The sequence below is a fragment of the Condylura cristata genome, unplaced genomic scaffold (genome assembly GCF_000260355.1).
Source record: "Condylura cristata isolate star-nosed mole 26May11 unplaced genomic scaffold, ConCri1.0 scaffold00002, whole genome shotgun sequence".
In the NCBI taxonomy this organism is placed as follows: domain Eukaryota; kingdom Metazoa; phylum Chordata; class Mammalia; order Eulipotyphla; family Talpidae; genus Condylura; species Condylura cristata.
Genome location: NW_004567103.1, coordinates 32,421,520 through 32,446,763, shown reverse-complemented (window position 1 = coordinate 32,446,763; position 25,244 = coordinate 32,421,520). Strand labels below are relative to the sequence as shown.

Sequence of the window (25,244 nt, the reverse complement as noted above, 5' to 3'; positions counted from 1 at the left end):
TATTTATATTTCAATGTGATTAAAAGTAAATGCACTGATTACAATACCAGGAAACATAGTCATAATGTTTTCTACCCATGATATCAAAAATTACTATTTTGTTAAATAGTTGATTTATTTTAAAATTTAATTATTATAATACAGACAGTTCCTAATTTGACACATACTTAGTAGTAAATATGCATAGGCTGTGGAAATGTGCAAGACGGGCATGACGGGCCTTTATGAGGTGATTCAAAACCTCTTGACTGTCAACCTCGTTAGGTCACCTGGGAAGGGGATTGCTCTAGAGTTCTATTTTCAAAATAAGTTAACTAGTTAGTGTTGCCAGAAATGAGCTATCTTCTCTTGGAAGCTGAAAGGGGGAAGGCGATGTTTACAATGAAATTCATTTTCCTAGAGAATGTACAAAGATGAGTAATGTACAAAGATGGAGAGATTTGGTTAAAGTCAAAGAAAATAATGTATAAAGATGGATAATTTTTGTTAAAGTAAAAGTAAATTGTTAAACCAAATAAAATATGGTTAAATATATATATAGATAGATAGATAGATATTTAGCCTTTGAGAGTAACCTGAGAAAAAACTGGACTTGTATATATGACTTGTGTTTTAAATGGGAAAGTGAGTTCTAAGTATACCTTTTGGAGCATAATCTATTTGAAAGTTGGAGACTGCCTGTATCCACCTAGATAAAGAATTTTTTAATTCTAATAATTCTTTAATAGAAGTAGGATATTTAAGTTGAAAATGAGTGCCTTACTTATGCATTTTTGACTATAAGATGTGTTAAAGCTATTTTTAAAAGTGTGTTCATAATTTTCTGGTCTTTGGGGGGAAATAATTGGCAGTTAGTGTATTTGTATATGTTTTTTATTTTTCTTTAAAAGTTTGTATCCATTGTTATTTTGCTAATGAATAGTTAATAGGAAATACTTCATAACACATTGCTGTGCATTGCAGTTGTTAATTATGAACACTTAAATGAAAAAGGGAAGAAAAAAGTCCAAGCTTACAACTGAGAAAACTGACCAAGCCATGTGGCTTGCTGAAAGCATAAGCACTTCCTCCTCAGAGTAGATTTTATGTGATTTAGATTCTTGTTATGTATAACTCCCAAGAAAAGTACTGCTTTTTGGAATGCTCATCGTTATACAGTGAGACCCCTCTCCTGAGAGGCATGATTGCCTTTCTTGGCCACAGTAATTGATCAGCAAAAACTTAACACTTTTCTAGCACTTTCTTGTTGGGAGGGGGGGAACACAACCCAGTTTCACTGACTGCACAATTTTGTTAATTATAAAGTGTCCTCTTAAAAGTGCTGATTAATTTTAAATTGTTAGTTAGTAGTAGTTAATAATTTAAATTTGCTTGGCAGCCTTAATATTTTCTCATTTATATTCATTGAAAAATGAGGATTTTACACATATAGTCATTCAAAATCAGGAATTGTCTTTTTTGCTGTGAAATACGTTGGCACATATTTCTTGACACTCATGCAAGTTGAATTGCTATTTGAAGCTTATTAAGTATGAAAGCAGTGGCAAAAAACAATTTAGCAAAGCTTATTGAAGTAAATAGTTGTTATTCTGGGATGTCAGTTATGTCTATGTCAAATTATGTCCATAGGTTAGTAATTAGAACTATAATTTCTTCATATTGTAATTGAACTGTATCTTCACTAAAAACAGCCTAAATATTTACAATCAATGTTTGTATTTTGTGTTGATCAGAATGACTTTTAATTCCTCATGAATTTACACATTGAATGTTAATAGAATGTGAGATCTGGCTTTTAATTTGATGTTTCATTTAGGACACATTGAGTTAGAATGTAAATACAAAAAGTTTCCCAATTATCATAAACTAAAGAAATACTGAGACTATACTTTTTTTATTTCTAATTTCTAATTAGTTCAGATTATTAACTTGTAAATTGCAGAGTTTCTTAATTTGTACAGTGAGGTTATTCTTACAGTGTTGATATTTTAAGGGTTAGAACAAGATGAGTAGTACTTAAGATTTAATACTTTGTAAAATAGTGCCTATTTGGGTTTTTTCCTCTTCCTAAAAGACACTGCTAATACAGTATCGTATAATTTAACCTGTGCAGAATCCAGTTACATAAATAGCTTACATAGTTAATGAATGATTTGACTTTAATACTTCAACTATAATCACTTGGGTTTTTGTCTAGTAAGGACTTAACCTGAAATTGCCATATGGCTTGATGCTTAATGTCTATCAAATCATACTTTTTACTTAAGTTTTTATTATTGCATTAGTCAATCTTTCTTTAAAAGATGAGTTTATATTATATTTAAGAGAGAAGCGAGTTTTACCTCCATATAATCTAAACTACTACCTACTTACAAAACTTGCCTTTAAAAGTACCTTAATATATTGATTTTTTTTGCCTTAAATCCTTTTTAGAATAAAGCAGAAGATTGGTTCAAATCATTGTATTTCATGTTATCTTACATACATGTTTACCTTGCTTTTTTTATTTTACAAGGTATGCATATTTTACAGTAAATAGGACAATGAAATTTAGCATTTTAATGCTTCAAATAATAGAAAATTATTATACTACTTTATATTGAATTTTATTAAAATCGCATTCTTTTTACAAGTATTTTAACAAGTAATTTCATTTAAGAGACAGAAGTGATTTTTACCTCCATCTTTTTAAGGTACAAATGTAAATTTTTCTAAAGTAGTTTCGGAAGAAAAAATCCATTAAAATATAAAATGTTAAATTTTTTGGTGAAATACTTAGAAGGTAAGAGATATATATTTGAAGTTATTTGATAAGATTCACAAGTCTCAACTATGACATATTTAAAGTCTGACATTTTAAATGTTGTGTGGAACTCTTCACATTGGAAGGTCAACACATTTGTTTTTAGATGATTTTGGTACCTAACCTGGTGGATACACTGCTGTTTTAATTTTTGACACAATTTTAGGTGTACCTTATTGTGTTCTTTAGCTTGGTCAACAGTTTGCAAGCAACTGCATGAAAGACTGCTTGAAACAAAGAAAATAAGTTAGAATGTAATTTATAAAGATCAGTTTGTTGCACAGAGTGAATTTCTCTATTGTTTAAACATTTTCTTAAGTAGTATTGTTAGTGTGTACCAGTCTTTGGTAAGCACCTGGTCTACTAATTTTTTTCTCACATTCCACAGATGTGTTCAAAGCAACATTGTTTTGTTGACCCAAGCATTTAGAAGAAAGTTTGTGATTCCTGACTTTATGTCTTTCACCTCACACATTGATGAGTTATATGAAAGTGCTAAAAAGCAGTCTGGAGGAAAGGTAAACATTTTTGATATGAATATTTTCCTTAATAAATTTAGCTCAAATTGAGATACAGAGGGTAAAACTGTGTGATTGTTTTGTGTTTTGCTAATTATGAAATTTAAGCCACTGGATTAAATACTTCTAAATGTTTTAAACATTTAATTGTAATTTGGGCTAAAAAGAGTCTTAAGAATTATTTTGACTTTTCAAGTGATTGAGATAACTTTTAAATCTTAACAAAATAATTTTATTGGGAACTTATGTAGGTAGAATATTTTTGATCATTAAATATTAATTGTCTTAAGAAATTCCCCAAGTAATAATAATAAAGGGTATTTTATTTCTTCATGGAAGTTAAACGTGAAAACCTGCCAACATGACCCTAATTAAAGAAGTTCTTTATTTCTTTCCCTTTAAAACAAAATCAAATCTTACTTCCCTTTTATACTCATTTACAAGGAGCAACATGGGAATAAACACAGGGGGTGGAATAAACAGAAGTCACTTAGATCTCACTTGTAATCTTGAAGTCTGTTAGAAACTTAGTTTTAATGAGTATTATTAATTACAAGTTATAGTACAAAGCCAGTTTGGTAGAAGTGAAACTGATAAAAATTTTTTGGTAGAAGAAAATGCTATTTGCTTATATATTAATTTCTTTCCAATGTTTTGGATAGGTTGCAGATTATATTCCTCAACTGGCCAAGTTCAGTCCCGATTTATGGGGTGTATCTGTTTGTACAGTAGATGGACAGAGGTAAGTTTACTTGAAATGCATGAAAATCAATTCTAAGCCTTAAATTTTGCTTAACAGCATGAATTAAGAGAAGAACATCTTCTATAATGGAAACTAGTACAAATTTATTGACATAAGTCCAAGAAGGTAAATTAATTTGGTTTTAAATATAGTTTTAAAAATCTCAACTGAGGTCCCTCCGTGGTGTTGCAGTGGTTTTGGATGCAGCATTATAAGCTAGCTGCAGACATTTGAGTGCGAGTTTGATCCCCTGCCGGGAGGTGGCCCACATGGCATGGCAGACCTCTCCTGACCTGCCAGCTGCTCTCAGAATTGTCCTTTGTTGATCTGCCTGTTCTGCTCCCCACTCTCTCTGGTGAGTCCTCTCACTGCCCCTGCATCTCTGACTTATATCCCCATTCTGTATGCATAAATAAATCTTTTTTTTTTTTTAAGTGAAATAGGAGTTAAAAACAATCTCAATTGAAATAATGACCATGTAAATTGTAAGAGGCATTTCATCTATGTTCACAGTTGTACTTTTATTGTTTAAATATTTTTAAGTACCTGCAGATACAAATTTACTTAGAAAAGTACATTAGCAAAATGTGAACTTACAGGAATTGACCTAGTAAAATCAGTTCCCATTTCTCAGGTCTACCGTGGTAATTGATTCTGTCATTATTTTTGCTCCCCACACTTTTGATGTAATTAACTAGGAAGATCAGTCATTTGAAAAGTGAAAGTTATTTGCAAAACATGCAGGACTTCTTTAAATCCATGAAAACAATCTAGTAGAATTAAGAACAGGATAATGATGTGAGGGCACTTCAAAGAGAATAATTTTATTTTAAAAATCAATTTAGAGCAGCTTTTGGTAAAATGGATAAAGTTCTGGAATATTTTTCAAGAATGCCTATTTTATGCTCCACGGAGTTTTTTTTTTTTTTATCATGTAATGTGGGATTTCTTTGCTGGAAAAGAAAAATGTACTGGTCTGCTTAGACAACTTAGAGGTATAATTTGTTTTTTAATGGTTTTTACTAAGTTGTTTACCTCTTGATTACAATATAACTTACATAAAACAATATGCAGTTCCTTAGAGAATACATCTTGATGAAATCATATCAGAGATTTAATTTTACCTTAACGTTGTTATGATAGTGTCAATGTAGCCTTGTAATTTTATGCTTTATTTTTCAAGCTAATGTCTCAATTAAAAATCTCCCATTATTAAATTTTGATCTACAGCATTCTTCCTAAGTGACTTATTCATGTACTTTTAAATCCAAAAGTAATAAGATAGGCTGTTGTCAGGCTTTAGAATGATTATCAAGTTGCAGTTATGGCTAGAATTAGAAATACTTCATAAATTTGGTAAGAAAAAAAAATTGCTTTTGCTGTATATCATGTTATATTATGTTATGTTATATTAATTACTATATTCTATAATGTACTTTTGCCTTTTGACTTCTCCATTAACTATTTTTCCTGGGGGTAGTTATTAGTGCCTAGTTTCACTCTGAATGAGTTGAAACTTGCTGGGGCACTTAGGCTATTTCAGCAAATAAAACGATGATCTCTGCCTTTGGTGAAACTTAAAAGTTTTACTCAATTTAGACAGAATTATTTTCATTTTGAAACCTGTTCTCTCTTTCATATGCATCCAGGTTAGTAATATATGAACCTTCCTTTTCCTTAACGTATTTGCTTTACATAGTGCTAATGACCACCCATTGTAACTTTAGTGCAGGTTCCATCACTTTTATAGAGAAGGATGCGATTTCTCTTAATGGGGCTAAAATTGTGAGTAGATACAGATCACAAAATAGAATATTTAAAGATAAGATCTTGAGATTATTGAATCTCAACTGAGCTCCTTTTAACCACTCTTTCACCTTGAATAAAGCACTGAGTAAAAAAATGATGACTAATTTCCAGAGAAACTAGCTTCTCTTATGTAATTGGATATAGTGTGGAGGCCATACCCCTTGCCTCAGAGCCGATTTTCACATCACTTAATTATAATTTACTTTTGAACCCTGGTGTTACCTGAATACTTACCAGCTTTTGTCCTCTCCTTATTTAGAATTACTCTTAAAATAAACATATACATATTTGTTCTTTAACCTGCAAGTTAACATGTAATTGAGCTATGGGAAAGCCTTTGTGTATATATTAAAATTAACACATGCAACTCCAATTACACAGTATTTTTTTCCGGATTATTGTAATAACTTTTAAAATCTGCTTAAAAATAGGCATTCCATTGGAGATACCAAAGTTCCATTTTGTCTTCAGTCCTGTGTAAAACCTTTGAAGTATGCCATTGCTGTCAATGATCTTGGAACAGAGTATGTGCATCGCTATGTTGGGAAGGAGCCAAGTGGATTAAGATTCAACAAACTGTTTTTAAATGAAGACGGTAAGAATTACTTAAAAGTTGATTGGAAAAAGACCTCATTTTCCTATGTAAGTCTTAAGTAGTTTTTTAAAAAAAGTTTTGAAGCAAAGTAAAAGCATTCATACTTTTTGTCATGGGATTTCTGTGAAACCCCTAGAGATAGTTTAATTACTGACTTTTAAAAATGCTTGTTTTAGGTATCTCATACCATGGGGAAATGAGCTACATAAAGGATGGTGGAAGGGAGTACGATTTTTTCACCTTTAATCGCCTGTTGGGGAATATCCTGTGGTAAAATATCATGTATCTGGAATTTCCCTTATAGTAATTCAGTGGAGTGGGATGTATGTGGAGTGCTGGGTGTGATTATTACTCTTTGCTCTTAGTTACTACAATTGAACAGTGGCCATGTGGTGTTTGTAGTCTTTTCTTTCCACATTATGTATGATACTTATTTGAAAACGTCCATAAAAAGTTTCATAGTGGTCTTGGTTGTAAAGTAGTGAGTGTACCTCCTTTTTTTCTATCAGAACATTTAATACTTGAAAGAAATCTGTTAGGTAGTTGGATAATTAGGAAATTTTAATACTTAATAGGAATTCAAAGGAAAATAGAAGTAAAAGTAGAACTTTTGATCTGATGAAGGTTTTAAATCTAAAGACCCAACCTGTGGATTGGTTTCTTCTTACCAGATCTTTTGAGCATTGCTAGATTGCTCATTGTGTGATGAAGTGAGACAGAATTGAAAATGCAGGAGTGAGGAATTAGGTGGTTATAGTAATGTTTGTGAGAAATAACGCTTTTTTCCCCCTGCTGGATAAAGAAATGAAATATACCTTATTCATTGTTTTTCTTAATGAAGTTAAACAAACTGATAGTCCTTAGCTTTTCTTCCTGTTTTGAGAACAATTGCATTTTCTTATCTTACCATAATCTTGCAACCTAGTGCAGTATTTGATTTTATGGATTTTTAAGAATTTGTTACTACCAACTCAGTAAGAATACTGTGCAAAAATAGCTTATTTATTATAGACTCCCTGACATCTAGAGTCAGTATGGAAAGTATTTTTATTCAAACAATAACTCAACATCTTATAAGAAAAATTATTTTCCTAATTAAGATGAAGTATATAGAATAATATAGGTGGTTTCTGTTTGATTGATTTTGAAAGGGGTATTAAAGGATAGAAATTAAATGTAGGAATTTGAATGTGAATAAGTATCTCAGAAATAAAAATAATAGGGCTGTGGTAAATGAACTACATGTAAATAATACATTTTTTTTTCATCATGTAAAATATCATTTTAAAATTAAAATTTATTGACACCAGAAGAAAAATAACTCTGGAATTTAGCTCTGGTTTATAATAAACGAAAAACAAAGTTTTAACAAGAGGTTTTGCTTTTATGTTCTTCGATTTTTATCAAATCTGAGCCAATGCCAAGAAGTAATGGGAAACGAAAGTGTCAGTATCCCACATCTCCCTAAGTTATGAATAGGTTCTATGCTCTGGAGCCTTGGTTTTAAAGACTAACATCCCAGTGAAACCAATTTATAGATCTTTTTCATATTTTAAATTTGAAGGGTAGATTATGATGAAACTATACACCTCCTGTATGTATCTGTCCATCTGTATTTTACAAAATTAAAAAATTACTACCATTGTCCTAGCTTTTTCAGGTGGTGATTATAAATTGTGATTATGTGATTTTCATGAAAAAGTTATAGTAGTTATTCTTAACGATTGTTTTAGAATGCTTAAAAATGCAAAAAATTTGGTCCTATGGTGGAGGAGTTGGTAATACTACCTATCATTATAAATGAGGAAATAAGTTACTTGATAGAATTGTCAACTTTGGAATTCACCATTTCCTAGTGAAGTTTTTTTCCCTACCTTTTTGTAGAGATTAGGTTAATTAACGTGTATTTTGTATCTTCTATATTGTTAAGAGCAGTGTAGGATACATGAATGGAGCTTGGTTTTTGAAGTATTTTATCTAGCTAAGTAAAGAATACAGAAAACAATTGCATACCTCGAATACATGGAGAAAGAAGACAAACTAGCATGTCTCCAGCTGATTATGTTACCTTACCTTATAATTGACAAAAGCCTACACACACAACACACTGGTTTTATATATGTAAGTAGATGGAGGTAGAAGATATCAATTAATTTATTGAAGGAAGGATCACCAAATTGTTTAGAAAGAACAAAGTTAAGGTGGTTGAATACAGGGGCACTGAAGGATTAAATCATATGTAGTGTGAGATAACTAGGTTTCTTTACTTCTTTAATTTTTTGTGTAGCCTGTAAAATTCTAGTATAATACCTGAAATATAAATATCTAAATTCAACTGAATATTAGTACATTTTTTATTCTTTAGTATATGAATTGGCAGACTTTGACTTAGCCTCAGTTGTGAGCCACATACTTGGTAAGGCTCATATGCTTAGTAATTTGAAAACTTTTTCTAGTATAATTATGTACTTACTGCCTTGGAGAGAATAAATACTTTTTCAAATTAACCAGCCTTGCATTGTAGTTAAAAAAACATGCTCATAAATTTCAGGTGTGGCTGGGTTCATTTTGACATTATACCAAGCAAACAAACAAACATGTAACCTTTAACAGCCTTTAGTAATTTGCTTAAATGTTATTTCTGCTGTTTAAGATATTTTTTAACTAGGAATTATACATTAAACTGTTGGAATGCCCCTTTTTATCTATGGAGAGCTGGAAAATGAATATTTAAAAATCAAAGGCTTTTAGACTGAGATTTTGTACTGCTGGTGTTGTTACTAATATCTGATGTATTTTCAAATGTTCAGATGTCTGATTTTTTGAGCCAAAGGCAGAGCAGTTGGTTACATCTTAAAATTGTGCTGTCATGCTATGAAATGTTTTTGTGTTCTTTGAAAGATCTTGAATGTACCTAGTGTAGAATTTGCAGAATATTTAGATGTTTTAGAAAAAAAAATTACCACATTTTTCTGCACCATTTGGAATATACATATTGGCTGCTTCCTTATGCCCTACAACCTCAAGTCATGTTACTTGACTCTCTTGCCAGGGAGCATTTTTCTGTGATAGCAGTTATTCTGATTTCGTGTGATCTCAGAGAAATCAAACATCTCTTAGCATCATTTAGGTGAAATCTTAGTTGTAATACTTAACTATAGCCCCAAGATTTATTTTAACTTTTGAATTTGTCATTATCCTGGGTAACCCCAAATGTACACTATTCAAAGCATAACTAAATCACATTGTTAATTTTATATTGAGGAAAAACTAATTAGACACTAAGTTTACCCAATTTTGTCGAAAAAGCTAACTGCTTTATTGAGATATAATTCACATGCCATATAATTTACCCATTCAAGGTTCATTGTTTATTGACTGCATTCATAGAATTGTACACTGTAACTGAGTATATTCATAAAATTGATCATCAGCCAATTTTAGGACACTTTATCACCCCCCAAACTGCCTTTATGCCATTTATAGGCAATTTACATTTCTTCTGCATCCTTAGTAGTTAGAAATCGACTTCCTATATCTATTGGTTTGCCTGTTTTGAACATTCCATATAAATCACACCATTGTTTTTTTATGACTGACATTTTTCTTTTATTTGGGTAATGTCAGGACATTGTTTTAGGAGTACAGGTTTGTAGCTCTTCAAATGTATAACATTTTTAAGGTGCTTGCACCTTGTGGCATATATTAGTACTTTTTACTGCTGAGTAGTATTCCATTTTAGTCCAGTAGTACCACTATTTGGTTTGTTCCTTCATTAACGGACAGCAAATTTAAGTTTTTACTTTAATGTTGTTGTGAACACTTGTGTACACATATTTATGTGTATCTTTTTTTTTTTTTAATTTCTTTTGTCAAATAGCTAGTCAGTGGCAGTTAGGAAGCTCTGCCACCAGTGTGCACTATCTTTGTGTACATGAATCTTTATAATTAAGATAGTATAGTACACTTACTAGACATGTATCATGGTTTGATATATAAAATCTTAAATGTGTTTCTCTACCCCTAACATCCCTCTGCCTCTCAAAATAGGACTGTAACAAAGACTGACATAAAAAATATAGATAATATGTTCATGGAAAGTACATACTTGTTACAAAATGGTCACATATTTAGAATAATGCTGTTGCTTTTTTATTTTACAGATAAGCCACACAACCCTATGGTAAATGCTGGAGCAATTGTTGTGACTTCATTAATAAAGGTAAAATGTTGACATTTCCTTTTATCCTAGTAAATTTTTTTTAATGGTTAAGGCACGGTTATGAGTCTTGGGTTATTTCTAAGTGTGAAAAAGTTTCTTTGGTGTTTAAAAGAAAGTAAATCCTATGTTATAAGGTTAGGAGATTTTTTATTTCAAGACAAATAATGTGATTTCAAGGACAGAATTAAAAACAGATGACTCATTTTAAATTCTAACCGTTACTCTTGACCTGAAGATCTGGCAAAAATTGAAAAGATGTGTCTGCTGCTGAACAATAGGCACAAAATTTTTTTTTCACAAGCTATTTTTCTTTCTTTTTCTTCCTTTTGACTCTTTTAGAATGAACAGGTGTAGAATAATTAAAAGCTTTTTTACTGTTAAATTTTGTTACCAGTACATGTAAGAAAAAGTGTCCTGGTACTTAGTGTTAAGACATAGTACATTTACCGTTAAGTAGTCTCAAGTCTTTAAATTCTCATAAGCTGTAATCACAATTTTCATTTGAACTTTTTTCATTTGTTTTACTTGAGTCATATCATAAGTAAATTAAGGCTTATTCCAATTATTAAGTTTTTTATTTTTCTTATATTTTGGTTTGCATTGTATGTTTTTGTTTTTTGTTTGCCTTAATAATTGGAAACACTAATATTTTGAAATAATATTTAAAAATAATTCTGTTGTGTGATACTGTTTAGATTTATAATTTCCAATTATAGATTTCATTTATATGTGAAACGTTTATAATTTTCTTCAGTAAATCTGTGATTATCTAATTTAAGATTGGAAAAAACATGATTACATGACTTTGTGGTATTTCTGAGGATGGGAAACCTTGGGTATGCAAAGAATGTTTGAATACAAATTTATGCCTTTGACCCCGTTAATAATATTTCATCTAATTTGTATATTAGAAATCCTCTTTACTTTCATAAATTTTATATGTTTATGAGAGGAAGGTTAGTTTAAGAATATATTTTTAGTTGTTATTTTAGGGCAAATGCTTCAGATGGCATTGACCCTCTTAATCATTGTAATTCCAATGAGGTAGATATTATTATAATCAAATATTTTTAATAGGCTATGAAAGTTTTCATTTTATCCATTCTAGCATCCAGTTTTCCATGATTGTTTTTTCCACAAGAGAAAAGTTGTCAGTTTTAGGTAAAAGAAGCCATTTGTTTATTGTAGAAAATTCTAATATGAACATGTGGTAGGCATAATCTGATTTAATGTAGTGTGGGGTTTACAGAAGATGGGTCCTTACAATAATATTCCATAAAAGCTATGATTAGAGAAAAATCTCATTAGTAATTGTTCAGTAAGAAAATGACTTAAATTAGAAGTTAGGGGAAAAGCAATAATACAATGTATGTGTTAGTGCTTGAATATAATGACTCTGAACCATTTTTGGGTCTTCCCAGGAAAATGTTCATATACCATGACTTTGTGTAAACACTAGGGAGTTAGTCTAGACCTTTTGAAGTTGATCCATGTATTTTAGTTTGAGAACTCTTACCACTGTGGAAAGATTAACATAGTATGCCACTGGTGTTTTCAAGAAAGGGCCATGCATAGGTAAATGATTAATAGAGAAGCCTTCCTTCACTTCATGCAGCTAAACATGTTTGTTTAATGATTCATTGGTTTAATACATAATATGAAACACTGCATGTGGGAAATACATGTCTGTTCATATCACACCATCACTTCATTAGTTTCACTTACTGTGTTCAGTCACAAATCATAAGATGTACATTGAGTCGCATTAGTATGAACACAAAAAAGTTTAAAGAAACATCCATAAGTGTGGTTTAGTGTCCAGCAGTACAAAAATTGAACTGAGTCATCTTATATTTACAAATTTGATCAGTGATTTAAAATTTATAAAAAACTTTAAATTTATTGGAAGTTAGAAATCAAGGTTTGGAGTATGGTTCGTATTTAAGGTAACTTTCTTTGAATTTTTTTTTTTTTTTTTTGTATTTAGAAGGTAGTTTCACAAGTTTTGTTTTGTTGTAATGAAGTTCATCTAAGTCTTGGAGAGAAGTAAGCATGATATACCACTGTTTAAAACTGTCCCAGTTAAAAAACCCATAATTTGAAAAGATCTTCAACTCTAGGTCTTCAAATCTAGCCCTCATGCTTTATTTAGTAGAGGAGATGAGGAAGATACTGGGGAGGTCATAAAGTAATAAAATAGGGCTGGAGGTGAATCTCCTTATTGTCTGCTTGTGGCTCATTAGCATTCACTCTACCCTATTTAATGGGATGTCTGCTGTTGCTCTTGATGACATCTTTGATTTTACATGGCATTGTTCTGTGGTCCAAAAAGCAGTCCTTTTATTTTCTTTAACTTGTACAAAAGATAACTTGCTTATTGGCGTTAAAATCACATCTGATTTTCAGTGGTTGTGAATAGTCAATCTGTGGACATAAGGTAGTGCCTGCTATCTGTAAATCTCTAGCCCTCTTCTCAGTGAACTTGCACTTGAGTACCAAAAACATAGATAGTTTACCATGGCTATTGGGTGTAAATTCTGTCTTTTACCTTTTTTAGTTAATGACCTAGAGGTTATTTTTTTTCTTTCAAAATTCAAGACTTTGTTATGGTGCTATATAAACACTGTCCTTATGTTACTCCCCTCCCACCCCTCCCTCCACACAAAATAATTAAGTAGAGTCTTTAGTAAGACTCTTTATATCATAATTTTGTAGTATTGATATTTTTTCCTTGTAGGATTGGTGGTGATCCTCAGGAAATGGGGGAAGAGGCAGAGCAAATGTTCAAAAGGATTAGCAGATTGTGGAAAAAGGAGGATTTGCACAGAAGGAACCTGTTGCATAAATTCTTAACTACTAAACTTATAGGAAAACTCCAATATTTAAAATTTTAAGCAAAGCTATATAGGTAAATACCTTCATAAAAACAAATGTCATTTTGTCATTAAAATGCACATAATTAAAAAAAACCATAAGGTATACTTTTTCTCTGTGGTAGCTACTAAATTTAAAGGAATACTTTTGGATGCAGTTGGTTTTACTTGAATGATGATAATGTGGTTGCTTGATTTAAAGGGAAAAATTTTTTTGGGAAGAATCAGAGTAACTATGGATGAAACAGCATTGTCCTAATGCACATTTTTTTCTTCCTAGTGGTAAAAATTTAACTGAGTTTCATTTTAAAAGTTAAGGTCTACCGATAATGCAAGGGTTTGGGTGGGAAAATGAAGACAACGTATCACAAAATAATTGCCACAGTTCTACTGTTTTATTTTAAAGGTAAAAGTTAAGTTACATTGTCTCCTATGCTTATGTCTTTCTATATTCTAATAGTGTTTTCCAGGATTTGTTATTTGAAGAAGCTCAAAGTTTTTTTTTAATCAGAAGTAGTTTTGAATTTACAAGATTGGAGTGTGTTTTCGCTTTTTTTTTTTTTTTTTTGGTAAAGAAACAATCATATTCCATGAGAATAATACAAAATTTAGTTAATATGTATGTAAAGCTCACTTTGGTTATGTTAGAAATGAGATTTGTTTATATGCTGTATTTTGAAAGTAGTCTGTGGCTCTGGAGAACAATAGGTAATGTCTTAGACTTACAGCATTCATAAAACAGGAGTGGATGAATTATTACAGTAATGTTATTTAATTAATGTATTTGAGGTTTTTTAATAAATGGTAGTTGATTTATTGCCAGAGTTCACTGTTCTATTTTTAGTTTTAATCTTGAAAGTAATACACTTAGAACACTATTTTTTTTACCTGTAAGATCTGTATTTTAATCCAAATATTGTTTAGTTTTAAAGCACTCTCTGTGGCAAAATTGAACTATACAGTCATTTTCAGTTACCTCTTTTGCCTTTTGTATGCCTCTTTCCTAAAACTAATTTTTCATTTATTTTTAGTTGGCTTTTACATCTGTATTATTTATGAGTAAAATCAAGTGATTTACTTACAAAATAACTATTTAAGGCATTGACTTTAAATGAGTGATTTTTATATTAAATGTATTGGCAGATGTCCGATGTCCATAGTAATGGTGGTATATTTATCTGTGTTGTAATGTATAATACATGATTCAATTCATAAACATGTTTTGGAATCAGACCATTAAATCCAATATAAATACATATTTTTAGTAGCCAGTGTTAAAACTCAGTACCTCTTTATCAAATTTTCTTAAAGTTTTCTTCAAAGGACTGTAAATTCTTTAACTTGATATGGTATGTTTACAGAAAAATAAATTTGTATGACATTGTGGCATAATATATGATTGCCAGTCTTTTAAAACAAGTCACCTGGTTTCCTTTTTAAAAGTTATGTGGTACTAGATTAGAAGTTTTGGTAAATATATTTTACCCAGTTTTTTTTTCAGTTGCCCTATTACATCTTTATTACAAATTACTATAACTTTTTTTCCAGCTTAAAATAACACAAATAAATGTTTGGGCTGTGATCTTAAAACTGGGATAAACTTAACCCTGGGTTCAGTAATTTTTCCCCAAAATATAAAAGGGCATTGAACATTTTAAGACTATCAGTTTCCAAATCTGTTTTCATATGTGATTTTCTTAAAACATATCTGCTTTTAGTTCAGTTTTCCTCACATTTCCCAAAAGAAAGACTTAGTTCAGATGCCCCAAATTTTACTGTGATGCTCTGTTTCAGTTTGTAAAAACCGTTTAGGCTTCAAGGAAAATGAATATTTGAAAGTATTGGAGTCAATGTTTTTGAGGATATGAATCACTACAACCATTAAGAATCAGTCCTCTTGTATACCAGATTTTTACAGTGCCTTGTTTTCAACAGAAAGCAAAGAGGATCTAATCAACTTGTTAGTTAATAAGAACGTTGAATGTGATTTTTTGAGAATTACTATGTGACTTTTGTATAAAATGAGGCAGATGTGTAAAGAACTAAGTGGCATTGCTATGACAAAACCTTTTCTATTTCCATTAAGTCATCTGTTGTCACCTAGACTTCTCTACTTAGTATCCGTAAAAAGTAAAATAGCAAAAGAACTAAAGCCTAGTTCTAGCAACAGAAAAAATACATTATTTGAACTAAAAATACATTATTTCAATGGGAAAGGAAAATATTACAAAGGAAAATTTTGTTAGAATGAGAAATTATTAGCAAATAACCATTTTTCCTTAACTTTTTATTGTAAAAAGTTTCAAACATACACAAGCTACACAACAGTATAACCAGCCCCACATACTCGTTCTGGGCTCTGATCTTTGTCATCTGTTCCTCCACCTCTCTGTATCCATTATTGGATAAAAGTGATGGAATTTTTAGCTTGTGTTTTTGGTTTTGGGAGGTGGGGGGTTAGTTTTGTATATGTATTTTTTCCCCTAACATCTTTGCAAATAAACTTTATACTGTGATATTTTTCAAAATTAAAATAGTAAGACATTTTATAATGCTTATGGTTAGGTACTATTGCCCTAAAGTACATGAAATCTTTCCAAGGGGAAAATATATTTTACTGATTAAACTTAAATGCTATTGCCGGAGTAGGTAAGAAGAACAAACATTAATCAAGTTTGGGAGATACTTTCGGGATTCATTATAATCAATATAATTATATTTTATTTCACATATTTACATAATTTGCCTAGTACTTTCAAGTAGCTTATCCAAAATGATGTTAATGATAAACATTGGTAAATACACTTTCATTCTTAAAAATAACATGAAAGTAAGGCTTAATTTGTACTTTAATGAGCCACAGAGAAGACCAACTGTGGACCCCAGTCTAAATTGATAAAGGTTTTTAAAGTAATTATGAAATCCCAGCTAAATGAAGAAACTTTGTATTAGCTTTTTTAGGGCACAGTTTAGGTCTCAATAGCGAAAGTTTACATCGCATAATTGTATTACCAGTATTTATCCATGTGACATCCCAATGCAAATGCTGACATCTTTCTCCAAAAAGAGTTGTTTTTTTTTTTTTGTTTTTTGTGCTTTTTCAAAAGTTAAAAAAGGTTTTTGTGGTTTAAATGTTGTTACATATTTTACAGCATTAGGATCTATGGAATATTTTGACAACTGCAACAGTTCAATGAAGTTGGTAATTTCTTCTTTTAATTATTTTTCATTGAACAGTTTTGGAGTTACATTTCTACATTTTGATTTCTGGTGTATGATAAGGAAAGAAAACTTAAAATATATTGGAGGCTAATTTAGAGAAAATACATAGCTAGGGAGCATAATATGGCTGTAGCGAAATTATCCTTACCTCTTCTAAACATTAATTCCTAGTTTTGATGGAATAGTGTGATTTTCTTTCCAGCTATTGATTGTATATGTGATTGTGCTTTCTTTCTCAAGTAAATTGATTTGTAATATTTCACAGAATATTAGCCACATCCTACTCCACTTGTAAGGTGGAGAAAGAACCTGGCTTTATTCATTAAAATAATACTCTAGTATAGGTGTCCGTCCATAATAAAATTTTAAAGTGTAATGTTTGGATTTTTTTATATAGCTTAAAAATTTCATTTTGGAAACTTTAGTTGTCAAATTATTTTATTTTAAACTTGTTTTAAAATTAGAGATGTATTGTTTCTATTGGGTGCATATCACCAATTAATACGTTTGATTTCAGATCTACAGCTTACTGCTTTGTAAACTTCGCCGAGGTAAAATGAAACCATTTGGCTACTTGAACTGATCTACGTTACATAGGTTTTTCCTATTAACATTTGCAGTAGCTAATGTCAGAAATAGAGATGAAACAATACATCTTTCATAACTGAATTGGCATAATGCTAGTTTTTTAGATTATGGAAAATATTTTTTAGGTCAAGTATTATTAATAACAAGTGTGATAATTTAGGTAGAGCTTTCTCTACAATAGTAAAATTTATTCAGAATGTTTGCATATACTAGAATTACACTAGTTTTGCAATATAACTCATTTTTCTAACTCTTACTGGCTTAAGATTATTTATAAAAAATAAGTATACTGTTCTTAATTGAAAACCATAATTTAATTTACTTAATTCTTTTCTAAGGGTGAAACTTTATTTTAAGTTTTTTCAAACATGAAATCAAGTTAAAATACATTCTAGCAGATTGTATGTTGTGAAAGATAACTTATATTGTGGGACAACTTAGTTTTAAAATTCTTTAACTTTGGGTGGGGTAAAGATACACTTAAAATAAAGCATTCCCTTTGTTACTCAGATCCATTCTCAACATATGGGTATTAGTAAAAGAACTTGTGAAATCTTTATGAAAACATTAAGTTATTTTAGTGATATTTCTTAGATTTAAAAGTACTAATGCACAGCATATTGATTATGATGATAGTATGAAATTTTGATTATCACTCAAAACTTAACTATCTTAAGTTTCTAACTTAAGATATTTTATGTCTCATTTCATTGCAGCAAGGAGTGAATAATGCTGAAAAATTTGACTACGTAAGTACAATATAGAATTCTATTTTCATGGCTTATTTTTCTAATAAGTTTTTGCTTTTTCATAATGTTTTCTAATTTTAATTTTCACTTTAGGTAATGCAATTTTTGAATAAGATGGCCGGTAATGAGTATGTTGGATTCAGTAATGCAACGTGAGTGACTTATAATTTAGGTTTTTATAATGGGTCAGGTCTCATTAACTTTAAAAATCTAGGTTTATAGAATTTATTTTAAATATTATTTTGTGATTATATATCCACACACACAAACTATATACTGTACTTACTCTCCCTGTTAGGACATCTGTGAATACATAACTGTTTAAAACTTGATCAGGAAAGAGAAATGAATGATTTTTTAATTGTTTGGGGCAAGGGGGCATTTAAAATGCTTGATAATTCAGTCATTTCAATAGACTTCTTGTGAGTGATAATAAAATTAAAAGGGACCTCAAATCTGCACTTGTTCAGTTTTCTCTCTGGCTGTTTCTTAACTCTCTTAATCTTGCTGTGCATGGCTAACTTGATTTTTATTCTAGATTTTTCTTAGTATGAAATTTATAAATAAACAGAAAAGTTTAAGAGAATAAATGACAAATATCTGGGTATCTTTCACTTATACTCTAATTAATATTTTATCCTATTTTTCCCCTTAACTTTCTAGACAGTTAAAAAATTATCTCTACACATAAACATATATGTACAAGTATGAAAATATGCATATATGTGGATCTGTTTCTCCCTTCTCCACCAATTGTTGCAGTTAAGTTGTAGACTTGTAATCCTAAATAACCCGGCATGTGTGGCTTCACAATAAGGATATTCTCTTACATTGCCACAATACTATCAGCACACTTAAGAACATTAATTTTTAAAATATCTTGATATCACTCAACTTGTAAATATTTTAAAGTAAATACCTGTTTTGGCCTTTTTTTCTTCCCTTGAGCTAATCAAAGTTCATGCATTATACTTGTTATGTCTCTTTTGTCTGTCATAAACAGACCCTTATGTGTAAAACATTTGTTAAAAGCTTTTTGGTAGGTATGACTAGGAGTGGTTTTATATAGCAAAAACAAGTTTTTTTGTGAAGGACCAGGTAGCAGATATTTTAAGCTTGTTAGCTATATGGTCTCTCTGACAACTACTAGTTCTACTGTTTCATTAGGAAAGCAGCCATAGACAATATGAGACTGTGTTCCAGAAAACTATAAAAACTGGCAGCAGCGTGAATCTCTAGTGGTTACTCACCATTTTGTATAGTTTCCTTCTGCTCCGATAAAGATTCAACCACATTGGTATGAACAGTAAATAGGTGATGGTTTGTACTTCATTTCAGGGGGTAAAAATGTTGAGATTGTCTGCTTTAGTCTTTTTTGTTCATTAGCTTAAGAATCTTTTTCCAGGAAGTTTGTAATGATATCTTGTGTTCTCTCTCTTCTTTCTAGACTTTTCATTTTTTACCATGTTTTATTGAACTTATTCTATGTTTCCTTGCCCCATCAGTAGCACTAGACTTTGACCTCTTTAAAACCTGGATAGAATGTCTTCCACTTCATTTCTATATTCCTGCTACCCTGTTGCAATATCACCGATAACAGGCTTTCAATAATACTGTCTGACGAATAGCACTATATGTTAGACTCTGTAATAAATACTAAGTAGATTCGTTTTTTGTACTATTTTGATTTGTAAGTTGACAGGTATATCTTCAAGAACTTTTTGAGTCCAACATTGTTTTCCTCTCGTACAACTATTGAAGTCTTCAGTTATAAGGGCTGCCTTCCTTCATGAGTAATACAAAGGCTGTCACCACAGGGGTGACAGCTTTTTATCAGCAGCTTTCTGGATACTTGCAGATTGAAATCTCTCAAAAGTCCTACAAATCAACTCTGTCTAGATCAAAACTCATTCTATTTCTTAAACTGCTTTTTGCTGTTGGGATCCCTATGCCAGTTGACAGTGTCATCTTCTCAAGAAAATACAGAAATCTCGGCTTTTACCAGATTTTACTATGCTTTTCCTCTTTCCATCAGGTGGAATGATTTACCCAGCAGCTCTCCTGTGTGATCATACCTGTCCTCCATTCCTTACCACTCCCTTACTTTCTTGCTTTGTGTAGCTGTCATTACAGTTGTCTCTTAACATCACTCATTCTTTCTTTTTATTCTTCTCCAAAATGATGTCAGTATTAACTCTTCTTTAATTTAGATCTGACAAGGTAATATGTTTGAAAGCCTTCTGCATTCTTGTAGACAATCAGGAACCATTATATTTTTAGCTTCTATTGGTCTTAATAATGTGCTCCTACTCTACTTTGTTAATTTGATGTTTCTCTACTCTTCTTGACTCTTCCTTCCAAAATAATCAGAATATTTGCTATTCTTCAATGAATTTGTCTTTTATACTTCCATAACCTTATGTTAGCCTTTCCTAGAGTTACCCCCAAATATTATAATCAGTGAATGCTATAAGATTTTTCAGTGAAATTTCTATGAATTCTCTCATTTGAAATTGGCAATTTGTTGTACTTTTGGGAGGCCAAAAGACTTAGTTTTTTTTAGCATATCTCATTGTTAGAATATTTGATAATTTTAAAATTAGCTTCTTTATTCATAAAATATGAAGGACCAAGTTTAGTTTGGTTCTTTTGTAGCTGAGAAAACTAAGGCTAAAACAATGATCACTTAAATTACTTGTCTAAGGCCATATAACTAGCCTGTTGACAAATTGGCAGTGGAAACTAGCATTCTTGACTTTCAGGTCAGTTTTCTTTATACTGTATTTTACTATGCAAATTAAACTACAAACCAGTCATACTTTTACAGAAAGTAAACAGAATTTTTTTCTTTTTCTAGGTTTCAGTCTGAAAGAGAAAGTGGAGATCGAAATTTTGCAATAGGATATTACTTAAAAGAAAAAAAGGTTTTTAATTTTTTTGTTTCTATTTCAAATTATTCTTTTTAATAAAATACATGAAGGTGAATGTTAAAAATTCAGTGGTAGTTTTTAAGCAACTGCCTGCTAATATTTAAGGATCTGAAACTTTTGCAAAATATTCTAGCCAGTAAATCAGTTTGTATTTTTCAGTATTCAAGTAGTTGACTATAGTTATATTCATGCAAATTCTGCTTAAGGGTTAACCCATCTTTTAAAAAATAAAATAACTCCCATTTGTTGATTGCAGTTTAATTTTAAATATTAAGTGACTGGTCCATTAACTTGTTTTATGAATTATGAATTCATATATCTCATTATTACCAGCTAAGTTAGTGTCTAGACACCTATATATGATATACTTTTGCTTTTATTCTTCATTATTTCATATTTATACCTTTTTATAGATTATGTTTTACTTTGTTCTCATTGGGTGAAACATTTTGTTCATATTTTAATTTGAGTATCCATCTATTTTTTGCTTACATACATATTTTTTTCCTGTGTGCTTAAGTTCTCAATTGCCTTTCTGATTTTTTTCCCACAGTGTTTTCCAGAAGGCACAGATATGGTTGGCATATTAGACTTCTATTTCCAGGTAATTTCTCTCTTCTTGAATATAAGAAAGAATATATGAATTTTGTCTGTAAATGTGTATGTTATATTATGCAGAATACAGCTATCTTTAAAAGCTTGGCTAGAGACCAAGAGAAAATATATTTCTTGTTGACTTTCTTTAAACAGATCTTTATGAAAGACAAAATTGTAATTACTAAAAAGTCATCCCATAGATTGCAATAGAGAAATTTTTTTCTATAAACAGATTATATTAAGTTTAATCAAAAATAATAGACAGTTCTAGTAATTGACTTATGATAAACTGAGCTCCATTTTTTTAGATTTTAAACTTGAAGAATTTGTATCTTTATCACATTCCACATTTTAAAATGACAGTTTTCTCAGTTTGCTTATGAGGTGTCTCACAGGTTTTAAGTTGGAGTAGCTCTCCATATTAAAGAAAGATAACTTCTCACATAATGTATTGTGATGTAGAGGTAATTTAACACAGCCTTCCTGGACACTCCCTCCACTCCTCTTTTTTATTCTTACAAATTTAATACCATTGGTCCACTAATGGATTTGTAATTTGAAGCCACACATTAGCAAATGAATCATTGCTGACTTCTAGTTTACCTTACATTTGCCTGTCTTTGTTTGAAAGGTACTGTAATTTCAACCTGTCAATAACTACCAAGAATGTATAAGGAAGGTTGCTAATATAATACATGTTAATGGAGGCCAAGGTGACAGTATTAACCTGCCCAGCAGAAAGAACTGTTAATTGGGGATTTAGACTACTAGTACAAAATCAAAAATCTAACCTGGCCATATTTTAGCCATATGATCTAATTTCAGTTACTGTTTCCTAATTTCATTATCTGTGGCATATACTTAGACTTAACTTTTTGCTTTATAGTAAAGGTAGTATATATATATTTTATATATATGAAGTATAATGTCATATTTACTTTTATCCACTAGCTTTTATTTCTTTTCAGATAGGAATTCTTCTCATATAGTGAAGATTCTTTTCACTTGAATACACATTTAATTGTCGAGTACAGCTTAGGTGCTACTAATCTACTGTGTAATTTCTATACTTCAGGGCAAAAATCAAGAGCAAACCACAGAAGGGCTGAATCTAATTGAATATCTATCCGAATGTTAGGAAGCTACCTGTAAATTGTAATTTTTCATATCTCACCTGATGAGTAGCACAATTCTAGTTAATATTAGTATAAAGTAGGAAATGATAATTGGAATTTAAAATGTTATTTTAGATAACTTTTCATGATTACATCAACATTATTTTATTTCAGTACATTAAGTAGATTCTGTAGCTCCTGAGGATGAAAATTAGAAAATGGTTTTAATTTTTAGCCTGTTAAATGGTACCCAGTTTTCTAATTCACTGTAGTTTCCCTTCTTGCTATTTTCAGAATCCCTCTTGTAGATCTTGAAGTATGAGTGAGGAAAGTTTATAAATTGACAGCTCAGTATTTTCTTTCTCTTATTCTTTACTTCCCAGTTTTGATTGCTAACAATGAAAAATAGGGTATATTTATTGGTTTGGTTTTATGGGTAAATTTGGATTTTGGTGTGGTAGACTATCTCCTTTGATTATATATTTAAATACAAAAATTTCATCCTGCAGTGTATCTGGATTTGCTTTTTTCATTCATAATAGAATGTCCTACACCCATAGTGAAATTGATATAAACATTTGAATGTTAATAAAATTTCTAAAAGGGAGCATTTTGGTTTAGGCATAAGGCATACAGTATTGAAGCTAGAGATCTCCTAGTTTTTTCTTCCCTTAGCCTTTTTTTTGTTTTTTAAAGATTTATTTATTTGTGCATACAGAACTGGGGTACAGGCCAGAGGCTCAGTGGCGGCAAGAGGCTTCACCATAGAGAGAGTGGGGAGCAGAACAGGCAGATCAACGAAGTACACTGCTGAGGGGAGCAGCGGGCGGGTCAGGAGAAGTTTGCCACGCCATGTGGTCACCTCCGGGGCAGGCGGGAATCGAACTCATGTGGAAGTGGCTTTAACTTCTCAGTGCTGCGCTTTAACCCGCTGCGCCACCAGGGAGGGCCCCCTTAGCCCTTTTTTTAAGGTTGATTTATTTATGCATACAAGAACTAAGGTACAGGCCAGAGGTACAGGGTGGTGAGAGGATTCACCAGAGACAGGGTGGGGATCCGAACAGGCTAACTGACTGAAATACACTGCTGAGGAGAACAGCGTGAGATAGGAGAGGTCTGCTGTGCCATGTGGGTCAGTTCCCTTGCTGGGAATCAAACTGCTGTTGAGGGATACTTTCATCGTGCTGGGATTTACCCCCTTGTGCCAGCAGAGGCCCCTTTCCTTAATCTTTTGTAAGTTGCCGTGTGAGGATGCTGAGCTTTGTTGTAGGTGAAATAACCAAGTGTTTTAGCACTTTTCCCCCCTAAAGTAGTGACTTCTCATGTAGATGTTATCTTTATCATGATATTGATGTACGTTGCTTTATCTTAAAACATGGCTCTTTTTTCCTCATTGAGTTAAAAAAAAGGGTATTCTACAGAAAACATTCATATTTAAGCAACTTTGAATGTCACATGGGGCAATCTTAGTGCTTAGGAACTAGTTCTTCCTAGTTCTGCCATTAAAGGATTGAATAACTGGGCAAATCAGAAAAAATCTTAAAGGAGCGGGATTTTTTTTTTTTAAGATTTATTTATTTATGCATACAGAACTGGGGTACAGGCCAGAGGTTCAGGGGCAGTGAGAGGATTCACCAGAGTGAGGAGCAGAAGAGAGGCCCCTTTCCTTAATCTTTTGTAAGTTGCCATGTGAGGATGCTGAGCTTTGTTGTAGGTGAAATAACCAGGTGTCGACAAAGTACACTGCTGAGGGGAGTAGTGGGCGGGTCAGGAGAGGTCTGCCACTCCATGTGGGTCACCTCTGGGGCAGGGCTCGAACTCATGCTGAAGTGGCTTTAGCTTCTTAGTGCTGTGCTTTAAACTGGTATGCCACCAGGGAGGGCCCAGAAGCAGGAATTTAATTCTAATTAAAGTCTTTGAAATATCATCAAATTGTATGAAATAATCCCTCTGGAAGAACGAATTCAGAACTATATGAAATAACAGATTTCCTTAAGTCAGTTGTAACACTAAATGTGAACCTAAATCTTCAGAACTCAGAGTTTTCTTCCTTTTAGCTCTGCTCCATTGAAGTAACTTGTGAATCGGCCAGTGTAATGGCTGCAACACTGGCTAACGGTGGTTTCTGCCCAATTACTGGTGAAAGGGTGCTGAGCCCTGAAGCAGTTCGAAATACACTGAGTTTGATGCATTCCTGTGGCATGTATGATTTCTCAGGGCAGTTTGCTTTCCATGTAAGTAATGATTTAATCTTCATTTTCTGGCAGGAAACTACTCTGAACTGGTTCTTTAAAAATGCAGTTTGCACTTTGCTTCTAAAGTAGTGCATTAATTCTTGAGAGAAAAGCTAGTTTTCAAGGTTAATTTGTTACTGAATTGGTAAATAATAGAGTTAAGCAGTCTACAAGATGTCCTTAAGAACTTGGAGTTTAATTTCTAGGACCTCATCAAATCTACTTTTAAGATATTCAAATATACAAG

The 25,244-nt window shown here is 31.4% G+C and overlaps 1 protein-coding gene across 2 annotated transcripts in view; it reads left to right on the top strand.

Moving 5' to 3' along the window:
• Positions 1–25,244, top strand: part of GLS (glutaminase) — a 70,460-nt gene that overhangs the window by 16,429 nt on the left and 28,787 nt on the right. For both annotated transcript variants that reach the window (XM_004674434.2, XM_012726510.1), the window contains exons 4-12: positions 3,192–3,321; positions 3,984–4,063; positions 6,304–6,467; positions 10,631–10,689; positions 18,089–18,121; positions 18,215–18,273; positions 20,979–21,045; positions 21,605–21,655; positions 24,821–24,997. In XM_004674434.2, the coding sequence (XP_004674491.1) occupies positions 3,192–3,321; positions 3,984–4,063; positions 6,304–6,467; positions 10,631–10,689; positions 18,089–18,121; positions 18,215–18,273; positions 20,979–21,045; positions 21,605–21,655; positions 24,821–24,997 (820 nt within the window). The remainder of the gene's footprint in view (positions 1–3,191; positions 3,322–3,983; positions 4,064–6,303; positions 6,468–10,630; positions 10,690–18,088; positions 18,122–18,214; positions 18,274–20,978; positions 21,046–21,604; positions 21,656–24,820; positions 24,998–25,244) is intronic.